This window comes from Stigmatopora nigra, chromosome 13 (genome assembly GCF_051989575.1).
Source record: "Stigmatopora nigra isolate UIUO_SnigA chromosome 13, RoL_Snig_1.1, whole genome shotgun sequence".
Lineage (NCBI taxonomy): Eukaryota > Metazoa > Chordata > Actinopteri > Syngnathiformes > Syngnathidae > Stigmatopora > Stigmatopora nigra.
Genome location: NC_135520.1, coordinates 12,583,988 through 12,606,229, shown reverse-complemented (window position 1 = coordinate 12,606,229; position 22,242 = coordinate 12,583,988). Strand labels below are relative to the sequence as shown.

The window sequence follows — 22,242 nt, the reverse complement described above, 5'->3', positions numbered from 1 at the left end:
TAGTAGTCTTAGGTATACATTGTGGCGATACTCTTCAACTACTGATAGACAGTGTGATCATTCCATATGTGGCTATTCAGTCCTGTCGTTTATGGGCGCTTAGAAACAGAGAATGGTAAAGTGAAGGGATTTTAAAGGCTAAAACAGAGCTTTTTGTTGTTATTGTATAACAGTGTGTTATTAATTCAGAAAATTGATTTTTGGAAATTGGACAGAAAAGGGTTTAGGGAGAGACAGAAAGATTGCGCGAATAATGTTATCCGCAAGTAATGTTATCTGCAAATACGGCCCTGTCTTTGGCTCCATTAATCTTCCCATCAATTTGAACCATTTTCCCTCTCCCTGCTGAAGAAAAGCGGGCCCAAACCATGAGGATGCCACCTCCATGTTTGACATTGGGGATGATGTGTTCTGGGTGATGAGCTGTGTTGCTTTTACACATAGTTTTGGTTTCATCTGACCAAATCACATTCTTCCACATGTTTGGTATGTCTCCCAGGTGGCTTGTGGCAACAAGACTTCTTTTTATGGATATCTTTGATAAATGGCTGTCTTCTTGCCATTCTTCCATAAAGGCCACTGATTGTTGCCCTGTGGACAGACTCTCAAACCTCAGCTGTAGTTCTCTATAGCCCTCAACTGTAGATCATGGGCTTCCTGGCTACATTTTTTATCAGTCTTCTCCTTGTTCGAGCCGAAAGAGAGGGTGTTGTCTTCACAGAGAATTCAAAAAGGAATAAACGCAAGCACAACCAGGAAATATGCCTAAAGGTGTACACCACCATGTCTCTGGGTGCAATAATAGCAGACATATTACGAAGGCATCAAGGTTTATATTTTAACGATCGACCGCAAGACCTTCAATCAGCCTAAACTATTGGGATGTGTTGACATGGTAAACGCCACGGTCAGAGCACGTTTAGCTACAGTAAGATGGCAAGGCCCTGAGCGAGTAGTGACTGGCACAAGTGAGTTTTTTCACATTTTATGCAAGATACAGTATATTTTTTCCTTGATTTATATTCATAGGCGTAAAAATAAAATGGGTTTTGCATTTTATCTGTGTATCTTTTCTTTATTTTGAACTAAATTACCATACCGGCCGCGTGACGTCATAGCGTTGTCAACTTGCAATTTCGTGCATGTAGTGTTTTTATTCATACAAGCCGTACCACCAATTCAGTAATCATTTGTTGAAAAGACAAAAGCGGCTTACAAATACGGTAGCCCCTGGCTACAATCTTACATATTTACATATATATGTACATTAACATGAATATAAATATATTCATTAATATTTACTGTCCCTTATCTATAATCTTAAAGCGTGAATTATGAATGTGTGTGTGTGTGTGTGTGTGTATATATTAAGATTCTCTAGCTACGCTTGTCCAAACCGTGCAACGTAGAGTAAAACATTTTTATGGAGGCCAGAAACGGATTACATTTATTTACCTTTTTTAAGAGTGTAAACTCAAGCTTTGACCATTTCATACCTGTCAACTTGTACGTTTTACACGTATTTTATACGTTTTTTTTACCATTTCAAATCATGTACGCCGGACACCTACTTTTGTAAGGGGATTTTTTTTTAATCGCCAATATTTATGAAAACCGATCTCAACAAGACCGTTTTGCCTAAAATCCAGATAGTCTCGAAGGCTGGAAGCCAACGACGCAACTGTCATCGATCGTTACTCTTGTCACGGTATACCAGCAAAAATGATCCTCAATTGTATGTATTTTTTTAGCGGTGCGTCGTGGAAGCAAGCATGGAGGACCCACCTAGTAAGAAACGAGTTACCGCGAGTAAACATGCGTTGTACGGTGTTTGTACGTTTGTTGGGGGGTTTGTACGGGGAATCAATCATTTATAAGGGCAGTTATGGCAGAGGTTGACAGGTATGCCATTTGCAAAAATTTTCGAGGAGTATGACTGATCAGAAATATGTCCACTAGCTTCCTTCAGTGCACACTGCAGTGCTTCTGCTTAGTCATTTCCGCTTGAAAATAGTTGCTGAACTACGCACCCTTTTACACACAAAGAACGTACCGTTTTTATAGACGCAGCCAGGCAAGGCAAAACATACACTAGCTTAAACATATACGCTACACCCACACACTAAAAACACATTTTTAAAAAGGCAACGGAAGCAAAACTTTCTTTGACAGCCTGGGTCGATTGACTTCTTACAACTGTGACTATTGAAACACAAAGGTTAAACATAAAGAGGTATAATTAATCTGGTTTCCCTGGCCATAGTTTCCCTTAGTGACTCACCTGATGGTGGCGGTCGGACAAGGATGTAAGTGAAAGGGGGGCCTGAAGTGGAAGTGGGGGCTGATGTGGAGGTTCTGGTAGTGGTTAAATCCAAAGTTGAAGTCGGGGTGCCAGTCAACTTGGATGTGGTGGCTGACATGGATGTGACGGCAGATGTGGAAGTAGGAGCAGATGTTATGCTCAACTTGGAGGTAGTGGTGGATATGGAGGTGGAAGTGGATGTAGATGTGGACGTGAAGGTAGTGGTTGCGCAGGTCCCATCAGAGAACGATGAAGATGCCCGTTGGGGCTCGAGTGCAGTCAAGGGGGCCTGCTTTTTCTTGGTGGCAGCAACACGACCTGTCAGATATGCCGCAAGGCGGTTGGCAGGGTGGAGCGATCCCACCTCACCCAACTGGATCTTGGCAACAGGATACCTTTTTCCGTTCACCTGGAAACACAAGTCAGCCAATGAATCTACAATTCTTAATAATTACACTGCCTTTGGCTCTAAAACAGGGGTGTCCATTACTTAGATCACAATCTACCTGTAAATCACAATCTACCTGTAGATCACAATCTACCTGTAGATCACAATCTACCTGTAGATCCTCAAGGAACTATTGGTAGATAACCAAAAAACTATTAGTAGATCACCAAGATCGCTGTTAGGTTTTCTTTCCACGACAACGCACTGGTAAACGGAACAAACAAATTTAAATAAACTTGGATTCATAAATACAAACGCACTCAAACATGTTTAATGTAACTTTACACAAAACTGAATTCTAATTTTGAAAAAAAATATTCTTTTATTATTTTTTTTTTTTTACCTTCGTTCTGGCCGGGTTAGTTGTTTGCTGCGCCTCTAATCTCACGTTCGCTATCGGTGAGCTGTTTGCTGTGGGCTGTTGTTGTACTACGTATTCCCTTCAAAATATTCCGAAAATGATGCACACAAATGTCCTCACAAAAGAATAAAGCACGACCACTTGCCAACGAGAAGTAGTCTTGTAGTATTAGCAATCGCTGCGTGCTCATTATAACAACAGTTCTAACCTAACCCAGTGTTTGCAACTCCCCGCTTGTAATATCTCTGGTCGCAACCGCTTTGAACGGTGCCTATGAGAGAGAGTTGCGACCACAAATATTAAAAAGAGGGAATTGCGAGCCAGTATACCGCAGATTCTTATGAGCAGCGAACGAGGGTAGTTAGCTAGGAGCTGGCGTAACTATTCCTAGAAGGGTAGAAGTAATATAATGCTCCTCGTATTAGATAATAATAACAGGGAATGCAACAGCTGAGCTTACCCACGTATTGATTGTGAGTAATGAAGTTTTATTCTGAGAAAGTGCAATTGCCTATCGGCATTGTGTGCACGAGTATACTTCATTACCCAGAAAGCCCTCTTTTTGCCCGCGCATACGCGTTGTTTCTTGATCGAAACTCGTCTGAATAAATCGGTCGGTGTTCGTAGATATTGTTATAAACGAAAGGGATGCGGCAAAAAAAGATGTGCGCTACAATGATAAACAGCCTCATGTCATGGCCACCTGGCTTGCTCGCATCACAAAATTTTGATCGTACCTCAGGCAAATTATTCGATCAAAATTTCCGTCGTAAGACAAGAATGTTGTATGACGAGCGTTCGTATGACGAGGTACCACTGTATTTGGATGAAAGGTGAGCCCACCTGGATTGGGTACAAGCCATCCTCTTGCTTGAGACTGGCCGACAGATAGCCAGCGGTGGAGACTCCGTTGAGGAATGGCAGACCTTTCTTGACTGTGTGCTCGCTTTTGTATCGATGCTCATTCCTGGTGAGCCATTGTCTGGGAGCGGATGCAAGCTCTTCCTCCATGTCGCTACAGTCATCAGCAAAATCTTGCTCAGTCACCTCACATTGCCATGCTTCCATAGGTTCATGCATAGCCAAGGTATTGTTGTTCTATAGTGGCGTGGAAGGTGTTTTTGACAACAAACAAAACAAAGACAAGTTTGAAATGATCCTCGAACAATGACAGTTGCCCAACTTCTCATCGAAGGGGGACATAGTTTTAACTTTTGTTATCTTACTTTCCTGGATTTTAAATTGGCAATAGGAATATGAACAAAGTTGGTATTTTTGGGCTAATGTTGTATAGCATTGAGTTCCATTGAATGGAACAAAAATAGCATCTTTGCACGTGTACATTTCTTGGTCGGAAAAATGGATGAAAGAAAAAAAATCGTCTGTTTATGCTGTAAATTCATGACCAAAGGAAATATTTGCCAGTGTGGTGATATGTTGTTGAGAAAACCATGGTAGCACTCCTCCCATTGTGGCAAAAGAAACAAGTTAGGTGATGCTTGTAATGCTGCTCTTATTTTATTTTTAACTTCTCTAAAGAGTGCAACCTTTTCTTTGGATTTCCTTTTTGGGGGACTAACTAGAATCTAGGGATTCGGTAGTAACTTCTTGAAGGAATATAACCTGATCATCAGCTCAGGAGACTTTAATCATACATGGCTTTCCACCCTACATTTTCACCAGTATGTGGACTGTATTTTTTTTGTAGATAGAAGAACTAGCAAGAAGGAAGATGCCAGAACCGAGTTTAGCGCACTACAGCTGGACTCCAGACAGCTACAAATTAATGTGCCTGATTTGTCTCGGAATTTTTCCACCAGTGTGTATTGTTATTTTAAGTCATTAAGTTGTGTCTTTACGTTGGAAAATGTCTTTGCATTTCGTATTCATTTTAATGCCTTGATAGACCATTTCTTATCTTTTCTTTCTTTCTTTGCATACATTAAAGGGTTTGAGGTGTAGTATTAAAGATTGTGAAACTAATAATTCTATGTAAAATGTTTCTAATGAAAAATTCAAGTTACAAAACCACTTCTAGAATTAATTTTGTAAATGTTGGTACAATTGTACAGTAATCCCTATCGTGAATAATGTAGACCAGCCGCAAATCGAAAAACCGCCAAATTGGATCAGCCCTATTACTATCATACTACATATTTTTGGGCCTATCTAAAAATACAAGTACACAAGCACATTTATCATGACGTTTATTTTTCAAATACTTCAATTCGAACCAAACAAAAGACTAATAGATTAATATCTAAATATAATCTATATATACAATTTTTAAATAATTCAAACACCACTCACAGCAAAAATATTTCCTCTCCGCTTGATATAAATCCAATAAAATAGGTTAATAGGAAAGCCAACAGAGGGCTAACATTCCATTTAAAAACAAGTGTTTAAACCTCATTGTACGTGTCTAATGACGATAAAAGCATTCAATTCAATTCAATTTGGCACGAGCCCTCCAGAACAGCACAGACGTTGAAGAGCAGCCCCGCTTCAGCAAGGTACAGCTTCGCGTTCGGGATGAAACAGTTTGTGAAGGCTTTCCGGTTGCTCATGCAGTAGGCTTTGTTCTTTTTTTTTTTTTTTTTTAAAGCATGAGGACGGTTGCACTTGTAGATTAAGGCTGGCTTCACAATGAAGCCAGCCAGCAGCATCCTCACACATGAGCGCCGGGCGATCCTTGTGAACCCTGCCACTTTCAATTCACCTTTGAATAAAAAGCCAGCTTGCTCCAGAAGATAACCAACCATTCTCTTGAACTATGTGAGGGAATTCTTCCTTGATGTAGCATTTAGCTGCAGGCTCACTAAAGGCACTGTAACAAGGCTCAGGATCCTCTTCATTGTCAGGAGCTAAACTATCGTTAAAGGTCTTGGCTTTGATTCTAAATATGTTGGTATCCAGATTAATCATCTCCCGATATGACATTCTCCTTAATGATGATTTTATTTTTCCTTCTGAAATGGAATCTGAACAAAAGGCAAGGTGTCCGTCTCATTTGTTTTATTTGGCATGCTATTCTTCTTTTGGATACACACCCAGCCTTGACTGCCAACCATATCAGTGCTGAAGAAGAAGCACTGTCCTCAGTGCAGCTATTTTTCATCTTCTGTCTTCCACTTAGGAGTTTCAGCGTGAATTTTGACATTACGTAAGACGTTTATGAGGCATTTTCAAAGTCCATAAAATGCTGGAAGAGGCTCGGTGTAGTATTTCTGTGCGCAATGCGAAATGTATGACAGGTAATGCAAAGAAAAGGCACAACGCTGTATGTATTACCGATGCGTCATTCATCTATGGTGAAATTCCATTTCTTCTTGGCTGAATCGCACCCACTTCAGCACCGAAGAAGCGGTGCCCCGACTTCCACCATTTTTCATAGATAGCACCATTATGTGGCAGCCAGTGGCAGTAGCTCTGTCCACTCTTATTTGTTTTTTGTGTTTTACAGCCTTTCTATCTTTTTTATTACATTTTAATATTTCTTATTACATTCCTTTTTAATTTTCTTTGGACATTATTTTGTTCCTGCTTCAGTATCACTTTTGGCCACTAGCTCTGCATGTTGCTTGTTTAAACTAGGAAGGTTATCTAGCCGGTTTTGTTTTTTTTAGTTATAGTGTGTGTCTTAGTGAAATGTGAATGTCATTACTGTGGGCATAATGTAAAAACATTAATTTTTAACACCTGTTTCGTCTATGTCAATGAAAGACAATGAGTCAAAGATTCCGTAAATTCATATGGGTCTTGAAGAACACTCACCTTCTTAGCTTTATTTTGTTTGCTGATGAGGACTTCATGATGTATGATGCCACAGTCGTCAACTGTCTGATTGATAGGATTTATCTGATATTGCCTGGTCAAGAAGGGTTTGTTCAGTTTGTCCTGAGCCATGGCCTCGCACAGTGTCTTGAGCACGTTATCACGGTCCTCGTCACATTTCCAATGACATTTCATAAAAATAGACAGGCGTTTTGATGCCCCCGATTCACCTGGGAGATTCTGATTTTCACTGGATGAAGCTGAATGAGGTTGATTGGATGGAGCTGGCAGAGGTTGAGTGGATGTCCTTGGCTGAGGTGGCTTCCGTTCTTAGAAAAGGAGAAAACCCAGACACTCATGATCAAAGTTCAAGTTTAATATTGAGTTATATTCTGAAATCAAAATATCAAGTTTCTATGAATGCTTCCAGAATTAGAGATTTAATGCCCAACCTTTTTTTTTTTATAATTTACATACAAAACACTAAAACTTGGAGTTTCTCAGAGGAAATGCAGTGTACTTGTCCTTAGAACAATTCTAAAAAAAAGAAAAAAACATGAAACAAAAGAACGCTTGAAGATTTTTTTCAATAACCAATGAGCAAATTGAATGTCAAATAGAACATGAAATTTAAATTTCATTATTTCCTAAGAATTATTTTTTTCATTAATGTTTTGTTACTGTGGGAACATTTTCTTTAATAACATACCATACTTTCACGACTATAACGCACACATAAAAGACTTAAATTTTCCCCAAAATAGACGGGGCGCCTTATAATCCAGTGCGCTTTATATATGGACCAATACTAAAATTGTTATCATGATAAAATAAAATAAATCAGTGGATAGGGTACACAATCCTCTACAACTCTCACAACTACGACAAGCAGCCCCCGACTCTACAATTTTTCCCGTATAAAAAGTACTGCGCAGTGACTGCTGGGATATACAGTTATTTTGTCAATACATCCAATGGATTGTGGCCTGGACATTGACATCAACACAGCTTTACGAAACATGGAAGGGAGCGTTGGAATAGTTACTCTAGCTACTAGCTAATTACTACTTGTGAATGGATTGTGGCCTGGAAATCAACATCAACACAGCTTTACGAAGAATGGAAGGAAGCGTTGGAATAGTTATGCTAGCTATTAGCTAGCTACTATTTGCGAATGGACTGCGGCCTGGAAATCGACATCAACACAACTTTACGAAGCATGGAAGGGAGCATAGGAATCGTTACGCAAGCTCCTAGCTAACTACAATTTGTGAATTGATTTTGGCCTGAAATCGACATCAACACAGCTTTACGAAGCATGCAAGGAAGCGTTAACTTTTGCTTGGAGCAAGCTGCGGTCGAGTGCCTTTGACGGACTCGGAGTGGAGCGACAAACTGAACCGCAGCCTGTGGTGGGTGAAATTGTGTCACGGGGGCAGGTGATGGGCCAGGTGGTCAGTAACGAGTTGGTCGGGGGGCATCAAAACAAACTCAACGAAGCAGGAGTTTATGCAACAGTCAGCAAATAAACATTAAATTCAACGAGAAGGTGGCTGAGAAGGAAACAGCCACCATTTCAACAGCACAAATCAAAAAGTAAACAGGGGAGAAATTTTGCGAACTTTCTGACTTCGTGGAAAAAACATCCTAAAAGTGTTCAGGAATCGTGCGATCGCCCACTTTTATGACGATTGTTTGATGCATTTTAGACAGATTATTAAGTCATCAAAGGCAACTGTCTCAATCATTTTTTCTCAAAATGTCTGTAAACAAGCACTGCCAAAGGGGAACTTAAATCCAAACAGTTAAGAAGTAGTGGCAATAAATAAAATGGGTGAAAAATTAGATGCCAAAGAACTCATAAAACGTTAATGAAAAAGGTTAAAAGTTCGATCTAATGTTGTTTTGTTCTTAATTGTATTTTCATTAGATGTGTTCATGCGTTCATGTGCTCTCTTCCTCTGTTGCCTAAAGTTGGCTTCCCGACACTTGTGCACATGCGTTTCAGCTAGGTAACAGATTCTACAGGTGATAAAATCTTATGAGTTTGGATTTGTTTTTTCTCCTGTTATTATGACCAATATTGAAATCATTTAAAAAATAATGACATAAAAAAGTTATCAATTGATCTGTAAGATAAGATCATCGGGCCTTTTGATAGTTTGACCAATTATTGAGGACTGAATCGCAGAAAAACCAAAGAAGTGATTGGTCCAATCTCAACTATTTTGAAGCTAAAATGTCCAACAATTCTGGAAGGATCTAGGCTTTTGGGGGGGTTAGGTTAGGGGTAAATTGAGGTTTGTACACTTAAAATCCTGATCACACAAGTATATAAACAAGAACTCACCTGGATGCAGAGCTTTGAGTTTATTGCGATATTTCATTTTGCAACGTTCAGGCTTCTTATGCGGTTTCTGTTGGAAGATGGTGGTTGAATCATGTGAACTTCGGTGTCTGGACTTCATTCTTGAGGTAGATTTTTGGACGAAACTTCTCACTCGGGCACAGCTTCCACCATGCTTTTGAATGCAACAAAATTTATTTATTATGACTATTCATGGCATGAAATCCTTTTGATGTCTGCATTTCAGAAACTCCATAACTTGTTTTCAATGCTAAAGCAAGAAGGAGAAGCACCTGTGTCAATATTTCATTGACGGTGGAGCAGGTGTAATCTGACGACGTTTTTGGGATGTGGATAGGGTCAAGCTCAGAGTCTTGGTTGTTCCTCTTCCAGAGAGTGCGGACGTGTTCAGCAGGCTGAGAGACACTGTCGGCTTCCTTCAGAACTGAAACCGGAACAAAGAAGCTCAAACATCTAACATTGGATGGAACTTATGAAGTTTGACCTTTTAATACTATTTTATTTCAAAATAGAGAAAAGCTAAAAGATAAAACGCAAAAAAAAAACATTTGGACGTCTATGAATGAAATTCAAGAAGAAAAAAAGGATTTTGCATAAAAGGTGAAAAAACGCCCTTTTCCTTGCCACCACTCGCTCAGGGCGTCGCCATCTAACCACAGTTATAAACGTGCTCTGGCTGGCGAGTACCCTTGATAGATTTGTAGCGTTTACCATTTCAGCCCATCCCAATAGTATTTAAGGCTGATCGAAGGTCTTGCTGTCGATCATTAAAAAAATCAGCCTTGATACCTCTGTAATGTGTATTTCATACTATTCTGCACCCTGAAACTTGATGAATGGATCGATATTTAACCTAACATAATTTTACGTTGTGCATTTACATTCATGTGTTGCAAATGATTCGAACATTTGCCTCAGCCACCTACCCCAATGGATATGTAATGGCATATTATCTTGTTTCAAATTTGTATGGCTTACGGCTTATCATTTTCTTTTTTTCCCCTTGTTTTTGGGTTTCCCACGGTTCATACAAAAATTGTATATAAAACAATTTTCAAAGGGTTTTGGGTAGTATTAGGCCGGGTTAGAACGAATTACAGCATTTCATTGTAAAATAGTTAAGAATTCACCACTGGAACAAATTATTTTTTAAAGTAGAGCTACCACTGTTTCCGTATGTATACATGTAAGCATGTTTTACATCGTTGTCCTGACTTACTGTAAGCCATCTTCATTCTCTTTTTCTTCTTCCTCTTACTGCTGCCATGGCTGGAGGGGCTGGAATCCGACCCATCCAGGTTCTTGAGCAAAACCACTTTCTGCTTGAGACAGCTGCAACCCAGCATGCACTGTGGCCGCCCGCAGTGGGTGAAGCGGGCTGTGTGTGCCAAGCTGTTGCATACACAGCCAAGCCGGCAGAAACTGTTGAAACAGGCAGGTTCTGGCCTGCGGGGCAGTTGGATGGGGGCGGTGGGATTGTCGCTCACGAAACCCTGTTGAGAATTAGAATAAGAGATTGACCAATGAAGGTTTTACAGGACCGGTACCAATTATTAGTACAGTAATACCTTGACATAAGTGTGTCCCAATATACAAAACATTTGAGATAAAAGGAAAATTCTGAGCAACTTTTTGCCTTAAGATACGAGACAAATTTGAGGTACGCGCATACGAGATGGTACCCGATGCGGCCGCCGGGTGGTCGAGTGTGCAAAGGGCGGCTCATGAAGCTTGTGAGTTTTTCTTGCCGCATCTCTATCGCGTAAAAGATATCTATGAGCACCGGGGCAAACAGATTGCATTTTTTAATAGAGAAAGCATGCCAAGTCGATAATCTACAAAAAAGCCAGGGGAATGTACATGGACTTGAAAGCAAAGCAAGCATCTGAAAAAAGACACCAGCAAGACCCTTCAAAGCAAAGAATCTTTTTTTCTGAGTAATGTTGAAGAAAAATGTAAATGTAAGGCATTTCCATGTTTGCTTGCCAATCAAATGTGAGTGTCCAAGATAGCATGTATCTGTGCTCAGCCCTTGCCAAGTGCATGGATGTGGATACGGTAATCCCTGTTTTAAAACTGGCAACCTGCTTGGCTCTCTCATTTGCCTGGTGTTTTTCATACTCCTCAGCATGTCTAGTTGTATAATGACGTTTTAAATTGTATTCCTCGTGCACCGCAACTTTTTCTGTGCAAATAAGACATGTTGGGGTGCCCCTGTACTCAACAAAGAAATGCACTGTCCATTTTTCTTGAAATTTAGTGTGAGCCCAGAGTTCATTTTCGTGACTTGGTTGTTCACCGCTGCTGTGAGATTGGCACGCATGGAGTCGCAAATCAAAAGTGACGGCGAGCCATCCAGTTTCTTAACATCCACCTCACGTGGCCAATGTATCATCCATCCAGCCCTTTTGGTTTGCCTTCACAATGACGCCGGCTAGAAACTTTTCTTTCGGCAACGGTCAGCCATGGGCAAACTACGGCCCGCGGGCCACATCCGGCCCCTTTTATATTAGAAGACACCAGCCTGGCTGTTTATTGCAGCACACAAAAATAGCAAAATCTACAATAAATTGCCAAAAGTTATGAAACCACTTATGGAAAAAAATACTTTTGTAAGTAGAGGTACCACTGTAATTTGACAAGGAAACAAAAAAAAGATCAAAATGTTCATTTGAAACCTATAGTTTACAGATAGTCAGATTCAGATTATGGATATGCAACACGCGTTAGTAAAAATGCAACAATTTCTTTGTTAATCCAGTGATGTTGTGGCAATTCCCAAGATCATGCATCTCTGATGATAACTTTTGCTTATTTGACTAAATAGGGATTACTCTTTGATCAGCTTGGCATGTTACTTAACACTGACAATGGTGTGCTGTGGCTATGATTGCGAAGTACAGTGGTACCTCTACTTACAAAATAAAATTTAAATTTACAAAACACCAGTGGTGGGCCGTCAGGGCCTTCAAGGCCTTCTCTGCTGGCCTAAGAAATATCTGAATCATTTTTACGTTTTGTCCGTCAATAATTAAATAATTCCAAATTGTCTGTTAGCTTCCTTTCACTGCCTTTCCCCCTGGTTGGACTGGTTCCAGATGTGTTTTCATATTGAAGCATTTAACCAATCACATTTCAGGCATTATTTTTTGCCAGGGTCAGAAATCTGCCTCAAGGCCTTCACAATCAGTTCTGCAGGCTCTGCTGAATTAAACAAGTGTCAATAAGACTGTTGCTTTAACCAATCAGATTTTGATTTGGCAACACCACAATGCCTTGTAGCAAGCATAGGGATACGTCATCACTTTCACCAACTTTGATTGGCAGGTGATAGAGTAGACTGTATCTGGAGCAAGCTGCACAAGCAAATATATTGTTGTGTTGATTTAAAGCCATTTTCAAGATGGAATTTTCAAGAGGAAAAAGCTGGACATCATTAAGAAAGGTCGGACAACTCGAAAGCAAGCAAATCTGTCACAACCGGCAACCAACATTTTCAGCACTAAATCGAATAAAAACGTATGCCAGAAATACAACCGAACAGGCTCAAGTTTCAGCAATAGCTTCGATGCCGATAGCAAAGAAGGAAGAAAGACAGAAGGATGGATATTGTGTACAGTTAAAAATGATTTTTAGTGAGTGAAATATGGCTATATTTCTAAATAATAATTTAATTGTATGAGGTTATTATTGATTATTTTTATGTGTCGCAACTGTAGATGCAGTAGACGTTTTATTTGGATTGAAGGCGTCGCTAGAAAATGCACCGCCGCTGCTAAACACTGCGTTGAAACTCTGACGACAAAGGTTTAGGAGATGCAGCACCATCCTTGCCAATGGGAGGCCATCAAGGTGTTGGATGATCATGCCAAATTAAAAACTAAATACAGGATACTGAAAGATGTTTGATAACTTGGAGGTTTTGCATTTTGTTACTATTCCTATTGTATTTTGAAACAAAATTCACCATTGATGCTTTTTGTACCGGAATATTTCATAGGTAGAGGTAACACTAATAGGAATCTGTGCATAGAGCATTTCTACATATCCTACTCTACTCCAGACACAAACTTTTGCTAAGTTCACGATACACGTACCTTCAAGGTGAAAAGTGATGTCAGAGCTATGGAGGCCCTCTCCTCGCTGATGAAAGTATGATGTTGCCCACTCCACATCGCACTGTCCTCCAGGTCTTTCTGCCTCAGAAGACTTCGGGTCAGCATAGGTTTCGCAGAGCCTGAGAAGTTGGCATCATCACGGTTTGACTGCAGGTGGACGGGTTTAAGTTTGAATCTTTTTCTCCTCTCGAGGGGAGCATTACATGTAAGGGGTGTGACTTGTGTGTTTTCAATAGGGTGGACTATGGTAGGAGAAGATTTCTTTGGTTTTGGAGGTTCTGCAAGGAGCGCTATGTTCTGTGAGGCATCTCTCAAAGTGCCAAACGGTGGGTAAGCGTCTGCTGAATCAGAATCAAATGTAGGTTGGAATCGCCTTGGTTTTCTTACAACTTTCCTGGAGACCTTAAGCTGTCCTATGGGAGCTTTGGCTCTCTTTGAGGGTGGAATGAAGCCAGCAATTAGGTCCAGCCCGGGAGGGGATGGGCCTTGCTTCTTGAGCACACTGCTAAGTGTGCGGACATAGCTGCTGCTGGTGGTGGGAAGCTCGTAGACGGGCAGCAAATCCCCCGGCGGATGGGAAAAATTGGTCACACGCTGGTCGATCAGTTTAGCCTCGCTCTCCAGGTACTGATCCAGCATGTCACTGCAGAATGCTGACAGGTTCTTTTTGGGATGCTCCGAGCTGGTGGAGGCTGCAAACAGAAAGAAAAAGGCATATGACTTTTTTAGCAGCCAAACCAGATAAATATCTAACTCATTGCCTGCGCTAGATGTCCAATCAATTTTGATTACGAGGGCAGGCAACGATTATGTGCTAATTTCATTAAAAATGCAAATATTCAGTTTATTTCTAAAAACTTTTATTTTGAGTGAGACAATTAAATAATCCTTACGTTGACATGACAAGCACGATCTAAAGGAATATTACATGCACTTACCTTTTTTTATTCTTTCAAATTTGTAAAGGTTGTTTTTAGATTCGTCCAGTCAAAAAATGTATTCTTTTTCAATAACCTTACATGACCTTTAAATGTACAGTTGTACCTCTACTTACAAAACTAATTGGTTCAAGAAGTTTTGTAAGTTGAACATTTCGTCAGCAGTGCAGTACTTTATATGTAAATTCTCTAATTTGTTCCACGATCCTCACAACTACCAACTAAACCCTATAAAATTGGTCAGATGTGTCCATATGAAAGATGTGGGAAAACCCGAAGATGAGAGAAAATTATTCATTCACGCTTAATGTCTGTGTTGAAGCGCAGATGAACAAGAGGATGCTAACGGTAGGGAACAGAGAGAGAGCACACGAACACACATTTAATAAATATAAAGTTAAGAATTCAAACAAAAACATTTTAAACATCATTCAACAACAAACAATGGCGGTATGTGTATATGTATACAGACGGTCCCCTTCTTATGAACATTCAACTTATGAACATACGGTTCATTCGAACATGTCTGCAAATTGCGTTTTTGTCGAAAAATGTCCATAAGTTTGATTTTGTATTGCGCGCCTTTTTCCGAGTAGTGCTTCTTCCCGCCGCTAATACCGACGCCTGGAGCTCCCCCAGCATCCACCTTCCTCTGCCCAGTTTGTTGCAATGAGGAAGTGCGTGACGTATCTCCAATGCGCAAAGGACCTTTTTCATTTCTATCATTAAATATCTCGTGCACACATTATTCAATATGCTTGGTGAAAAGCGAAAGGCTTCTAGTGAGGGAGGTGCAAGGAAGAGGCAAGCCATTTGATTTTAAACGAAAATGGCAATAATAAAGAAGCTTTATGCGCGCGGAAAGTGGTGAGCGTTGCACAGGACTTTAACTTGAATTGTTCGACCATCAGTACCATTTTTAAACAGATAGATTGAGCAACACGACCCAAATATTGAACAATGCACAAAGATCGCAAATGAATTGAATACCATACAGTGCTACCTCATTTATGATGAAAAAAAGAAAACGTTGCAATCGTCATTAGATAGCTTCTTTCGGCCAGTTTCTCGAAAATCTCTTTCCATCTCTCTAATGTAAGTATACAGTGCTGTATGTATTCTCTCCATTTTATTATTATTTTTTCAGTACAAACCAATGCTGGTTATTTATACAAGCCTTGAACATACAAATGCACGAATATAAACCTTCAATATACTTATATAGGCCTTAAACATAAATTATAATACAAAATATAGCACTGAATCAACATCAATTTGAACAATTTCAACTTATGAACAAGCTATCGGAACCTGATTCATTTGTAAATAGGGGAGCATCTGTACCTACCTACCCACCGACCCACCTACGAACCTACCTACGTCCCTACCTACTACGTCCCTACCTACTACGTCCCTACCTACTACGTCCCTACCTACTAGGTCCCTACCTACTAGGTCCCTACCTACTAGGTCCCTACCTACTAGGTCCCTACCTACTAGGTCCCTACCTACTAGGTCCCTACCTACTAGGTCCCTACCTACTAGGTCCCTACCTACTAGGTCCCTACCTACTAGGTCCCTACCTACTAGGTCCCTACCTACTAGGTCCCTACCTACTAGGTCCCTACCTACTAGGTCCCTACCTACTAGGTCCCTACCTACTAGGTCCCTACCTACTAGGTCCCTACCTACTAGGTCCCTACCTACTAGGTCCCTACCTACTAGGTCCCTACCTACTAGGTCCCTACCTACTAGGTCCCTACCTACTAGGTCCCTACCTTGGTCCCTACCTAGGTCCCTACCTAGGTCCCTACCTACGTCCCTACCTACTACGTCCCTACCTACTACGTCCCTACCTACTACGTCCCTACCTACTAGGTCCCTACCTACTAGGTCCCTACCTACTAGGTCCCTACCTACTAGGTCCCTACCTACTAGGTCCCTACCTACTAGGTCCCTACCTACTAGGTCCCTACCTTGGTCCCTACATACGTCCCTACATACGTCCCTACATACGTCCCTACATACGTCCCTACATACGTCCCTACATACGTCCCTACATACGTCCCTACATACATATCTACATACATATCTACATACATATCTACATACATATCTACATACATATCTACATACATATCTACATACATATCTACATACATATCTACATACATATCTACATACATATCTACATACATATCTACATACATATCTACATACATATCTACATACATACCAACATACATACCAACATACATACCTACATACATACCTACCTACCTACATACCTACATACATACCTACATACATACCTACATACATACCTACCTACATACATACCTACCTACATACCTACCTACATACATAGCTACATACCTACATACATACCTACATACATACCTACCTACATACATACCTACATACATACCTACATACATACCTACCTACCTACCTACCTACCTACCTACCTACCTACCTACCTACCTAGATACATACATACCTACCTACATACATACATACCTACCTATATAGATACCTACCTATATACCTACATACCTACATACATCCCTACATACATACATCCTTACAAACATACGTTAAACCGTCCTAGTCGGAAAGTTTTAATCTGTTCCACGTGGCTTTCGATTTGAAACAAGATGCTTCCCTGTTCCTCACAACCGAGTGTCTACCCAGTTCATTTTTTAAAGTTATCGAAGCACCAACAAGCAGCGTCGTGGTGTGGAGGTTCACAAGTCTGACGTCGGTGCGGGCAGGCGTTGGCTCAATTCCCGCTGGTTGGGGTATGATTGGGGACGCAGATGGTTGTTTGTCTCTGTGTAACCTACGGCTGACAGGCGACCAGTATAGGGTGTAATCTGCCTTTTGCCCTAAGACAGCGGGGTTAAGCTCCAGCACAAACACACCTTTTCGGGGATGGGCAATATGGAAGATGATAAACGAACCAGCCACGACTGCCGTTGAATATTGCCGCTGTTGTCGAAGTATCCCCTTTGTCAGCTGCTTTATATACTTTCAACTCTTCGCACATTCTAGTTTCTCCCTTATCCATTTTAAATGAAGCCCCACCCTCTCGTCATGAATATCAGTGCTGCTTGAAAAGGACTACCATGCAGCCGCATCGTATGCTCGTATGTTAAATTTGTTTTGTATCTGAGGGTAAAAATTTGCTCTGAATTTTCCTCCTATCTTTTGCAAGGCAACACGTTCGTAACATAACATATACAGTGATACCTCTACATACGAGCAGCTCTACCTGCGAGATGCTCGAGATACGAAGAAAATTTCGAGCAAATAATTAGCTTTAGATACGAGAACATTTTCGGGATGCAAGAAAGCCAGGTGGCCATGATATGAGAGGCTGTTTATCATTGAAAAAAAAAATGAAAATCAGACATAGGCATTGTCGTCATCATTGACTTGACAAAAAGCCTAGTAGTCATCATACCCTCAGTAGCGTATGACGAAATTGTATAGTGCTTCTCCACAAGTTCGTCTTCCCAGGCAAGACACATTTATGACATTTATTTATGACATTCATACTTGTTAGGTCTCCGCCTTGAGCGCCATCAATCCGGCGACTGCAAGTTGCCTCACCGATGCCAACAAGAATAAGATGGATCACTTACCTCTCACAGTCTTCTTACTTACCCTCCCTCAGTCAGCCTGTGGAAGGCAGATCCACGCCAAACGAACTTCCTGTTACTTCACTGCGACTTAATTTCATAGAAGGAATTTGTGTTGTCGTCACGTCACGTGTTGCTGCAGGTTCAGAGTCCTGATGGCTGTTGTGAAAAAGCTGTTCTTGAGCCTGTTTGTCCGTTCTTTGTAGGACCTGTAGCGTCTGCCAGATGGAAGCAACTGGAACAGGCCGTGTCCAGGATGGTATGGGTCCCCAACAATGGACCGGCTCTTCTGAGGTACCGGGGGTTGGCAATGTCTTCTAGTGATGGCAGAGAGCAGCCGACGATCTTCTGGGCAGTGTAAATCACCCTCTGCATGGCTTTTTTATCTGCTGCCGTGCTTCCGGCATACCACACTGTAATGCCGTAAGTCAGGATGCTCTCCACAGTGGCTCTGTAGAATGTTCCCAGAAGATTGGTCTCCAATTTGTCCCTTCTCAGTACCCTGAGAAAGTGGAGTCGTTTCTGGGCCTTCTTCACTACCACTGTAGTGTAGTAGACCAGGAGGGCCTATCCGTGACATGGACTCCCGGAAATTTGAGGGATTGGACCCTGTCTACATATACTCCGTTAATGAGGAGTGGGGCCAGGTCTGAGCTGCGCTTGCGAAAGTCCAGGATTATTTCTTTAGTCTTTGTGGTTGTTACGGCTGGAAGCCTGAACACACACTATGTAGGAGGTGTGTGCTTTCTTGTCTTTACAGGTTCCTGCAGCTGTGGCTCCAACCCTGTGACGAAGCCCTGCCCAGGCCAACCCAGCTGCAACTACTTCCCCAATCATCCCCTCCTCCAATCAAGATTCCCTCCTTCCCTTATTTAAACCCTTTTCAAATGTCAGTTGCCCCCTTTTTTTGTTGCTGAACTGCTGACTTGTAGGCTTGTGAGTACATTACTCCCTGTTATATTTTGTATGTGTTGTTAATGATTTTGGGTTGCATAGGGGGACTTGAGATAAGGGTATACATATAGTTTGTGCATTTAGACACAGTTATTCCCCTGTCTAGATTTTATTACATCAGTTTGACAGTGGCACCCTTCGGTCTTATTTCCTGTATTTTGTGGGTGTTCATTTGGACACCTGTCTGGGAAGGGGTTTTACCGTGTTTATTTGAGGGTGCCACTTTAATATCTCGTGCTTCCCCTATGTTATCCCGTAGTCTGTTTTATTGACTTTATTGTAAATAAAAATAACTGAAGGCTACTTGCAGTGTTTGTCCGAACTCATCTTTAACCAGAACCTGTCTGCTGTGATAGTTGCGACTCCCTGGTATATTATACCCCAGGGGGAGTCGTAACAGTTGTATTTAGTGTAAACTTGTTCGCCGAGCACCAAAAAGACAGTTTGTCGACCTCGTCTCTGTAAGCCGACTCATCCCCGCCTGAGATGAGTCCGATCACAGTGGTGTCATCGGCAAATTTGATGATGGAGTTTGACTGGTGGGCTGGTGTGCAGTCGTATGTGTACAGGGAGTACAGGAGGGGACTGAGTACACAGCCTTGTGGTGAGCCAGTGTTCAGTGTAATGGAGGAAGAGAGGTGTGGACCCAGTCTGACAGTTCGTGGTCGGCCAGTCAAGAAGTTCTTTATCCAGCAGCAGATTGAAGAGGATAGTCCAAGGTGGTAGACCTTTTCTACCATAAGTTTGTAGCACACAATTGTAGCGCACTCTTTTGTAGCGTCTTTTTTTCTGCATCTTTCGTGTATAACAGATATCTACGAGCACTGGGCAGTTTCCTCACACGGGTTTCTCCTACACATGGCCCAGAAAAAACACAATGCGCGGGCAAAAGGGGGGCTTTCTGGGTAATGAAGTATACTCGTGCACACAACACCGATGGCACCCTTTGTCAGAAGAAAACTTCATTACCCACAATCAATGTGGGTTGGCTGGGCTGTTGCATTTTTTCAGTGTTATTCCTTCCTTAGCCTGTTAGCTCCTGCAAATCGATCATTCCAGACTACTCGTTGGCAAGTGGTCGTGCGTTATCCTACTGTAAGGACATTTGTGTGCATCATTTTCGGAATATTTTGAATGGAATACAACAGCAAACAGTCCATCGATAGTGAATGTGAGGTTGGAGTCGTGGCAAACGGCTAACCGGGCCAGAAGGTATACAAAATGAAAAACAATTAGAATTCAGTTTTGTGTAAAGTTACATTATACGTATGTTTGAGTGTGTTTGTATACATTAATCCAAGTTAATTTAAATTTGTTTGTTCGGTTACGAGTGCGTTGTCGTGGAAAGTCCAGGACACTCTACAGCGTAGCTCACGCCAACCTGAGAAGAGGCATCAAGGCTGCCAAACCAGACGACAAGGGGAAGACAGAAGGGCAACTTGACATCCCCAGAACGATCTGGCAGAGCATACAGTCCCTCACCAATTACAAGAGCCGAGCTGCGACTCCTGCAGACTTGGCAGAAGGCAACTTTGAAAAGTTAACTGATAGGTTCACCAATAGGCATTCACAAATGCATGCAAAAATAATGACAAAAGAGAATCTTCAGGGTTTTCCTTGCAAGGAGAAATCGAACCTTTCAGGTATCAATCCAGGTTCCTTCTGGCGTCACACGCTTCTTTTCCTTGTTTATTAACTTCAAGGACTTTAATTACAATGGACGTCTCAACTCTCAAGGGAGGGGAGGGAAACAAGTGAGACGTCAAACAGTAAAAAAAATGAAGTTGATGTGCAGCCGAAGGATCTTTCCACATTCCCGCGGTCCAAGTGGATTCAGCTTCCCTTTTGTTCAGTCTAATTACGGAGCAAAGCATTTACTTCGTTGCAAGCAGGCATTTTAGATGCCAGCCGAAAATCAGCCACCATCATCCAAATACCCAAGGAGACACCCGCAAACAATCTGGGCGACTACCACCCACTAGCTCTCACACCAATCACTAAGTGCTTTCAAAGATTGGTACTGAAACATATCAAAACCTGTCTCTCCTCATCCTTGACCCGCATCAGTTTTTATATCGGCCGAATAGATCCACAGAAGATGCAATAACCACCACCATACATACTGTACTGAGCCAGCTGGGAGGGGGGGTGGGGGGTAGCTACGTCAGAATGCTGTTCATTGACTACAGCTCAGCCTTTAACACAATAAAACCAGACAGTCTTATCCCCAAATTGACCAACCTGGCACTTCCGCCTTCCACTTGCTCCTGGATTAAGGACTTTGTAGTCGTGGAGCAGGGTCGCCACCTATCTGCCCAAATGATCAGCACCAGCTCGCCCAAAGGCTGTGAGCTGAGACGGAACAAGGCTACTCCACTCCTCTGATCTCACTTGGACTAGTTATTTATTGATTATATATTTATTTTATTTTAATTATTAATTTGTCTATATGTTTTTGTATTTATGCACCATGCTGAAGTTTTAAATCTCATTATATGTACCTGTATAATGATAATAAAAAGCATTCAATTCAATGAGTCCTAGCTTATAATGCATCCTTTTGTTTGAAAATTGTAGCAATTGTGGATGGGTTTCGGCCATATTGCCTTGCAATTTCGTTCAAACGCATGCCACCTTCATATTTTTTCAACACCTTCAATTTTTCAGGCATGATGATAAAAATAGAAGAAGCTGCTTTTACTACACAAAAACAAAAAACAACAACTACATGACAAACACAAAATGACCGAAGAGACTTTTGACACATGGAGAGTTGTTAATGTGACAGAGCCAATGAGAGCACATGAGTCTAGCGAGATTGTAAAGAAAGCAAAGCATCCGTGACAATTTCCAAATAAAATAAAGGAAATGGGGTATGCATTTGCTAACTAGGATCTTGTTTTCATCACTTTGGGCACTTATTTACATTTAAAAAGCTTTTGTAACCTGAATATTTCATACCTAGACGCATTCGTAAGTAGGGGTATGACTTTTTTTTTTAAACGAGGAAAGAAAGCAATATGTTTTTCCATTGTTAATGGTCATATCTTAACTTTCAAAGAAACAAAAAGTATTATTTATTCATTTTCCATACTGCTAATGCTCACAAGGGTTGTGGGAGTGCTGGAGCCTATCCTAGCTACCAACGGGAATCAGGCGGGGAGACCCTGAATTGGTGGCCAGCTAATCGCAGGGACAAGCAGATAGACAACCATTTATGTTCACACTCATACCTAGGTGCAATTTAGACTGTCCAAAAGCAATAGAAAAACAGTAAAAATCTTCACTATTTCCAACATTTTTCATACTTTTGAAGGGGGAAAATATGTTTC

At 41.3% G+C, this 22,242-nt stretch overlaps 1 protein-coding gene across 3 annotated transcripts in view; it reads right to left on the bottom strand.

Moving 5' to 3' along the window:
• Positions 1 to 22,242, bottom strand: part of LOC144206089 (MAX gene-associated protein-like) — a 50,773-nt gene that overhangs the window by 16,724 nt on the left and 11,807 nt on the right. For all 3 annotated transcript variants that reach the window (XM_077730822.1, XM_077730819.1, XM_077730821.1), the window contains exons 8-14: positions 13,354 to 14,066; positions 10,476 to 10,749; positions 9,529 to 9,680; positions 9,239 to 9,410; positions 6,889 to 7,217; positions 3,955 to 4,209; positions 2,282 to 2,711 (exon numbers count right to left, since the gene is read on the bottom strand). In XM_077730822.1, the coding sequence (XP_077586948.1) occupies positions 2,282 to 2,711; positions 3,955 to 4,209; positions 6,889 to 7,217; positions 9,239 to 9,410; positions 9,529 to 9,680; positions 10,476 to 10,749; positions 13,354 to 14,066 (2,325 nt within the window). The remainder of the gene's footprint in view (positions 1 to 2,281; positions 2,712 to 3,954; positions 4,210 to 6,888; positions 7,218 to 9,238; positions 9,411 to 9,528; positions 9,681 to 10,475; positions 10,750 to 13,353; positions 14,067 to 22,242) is intronic.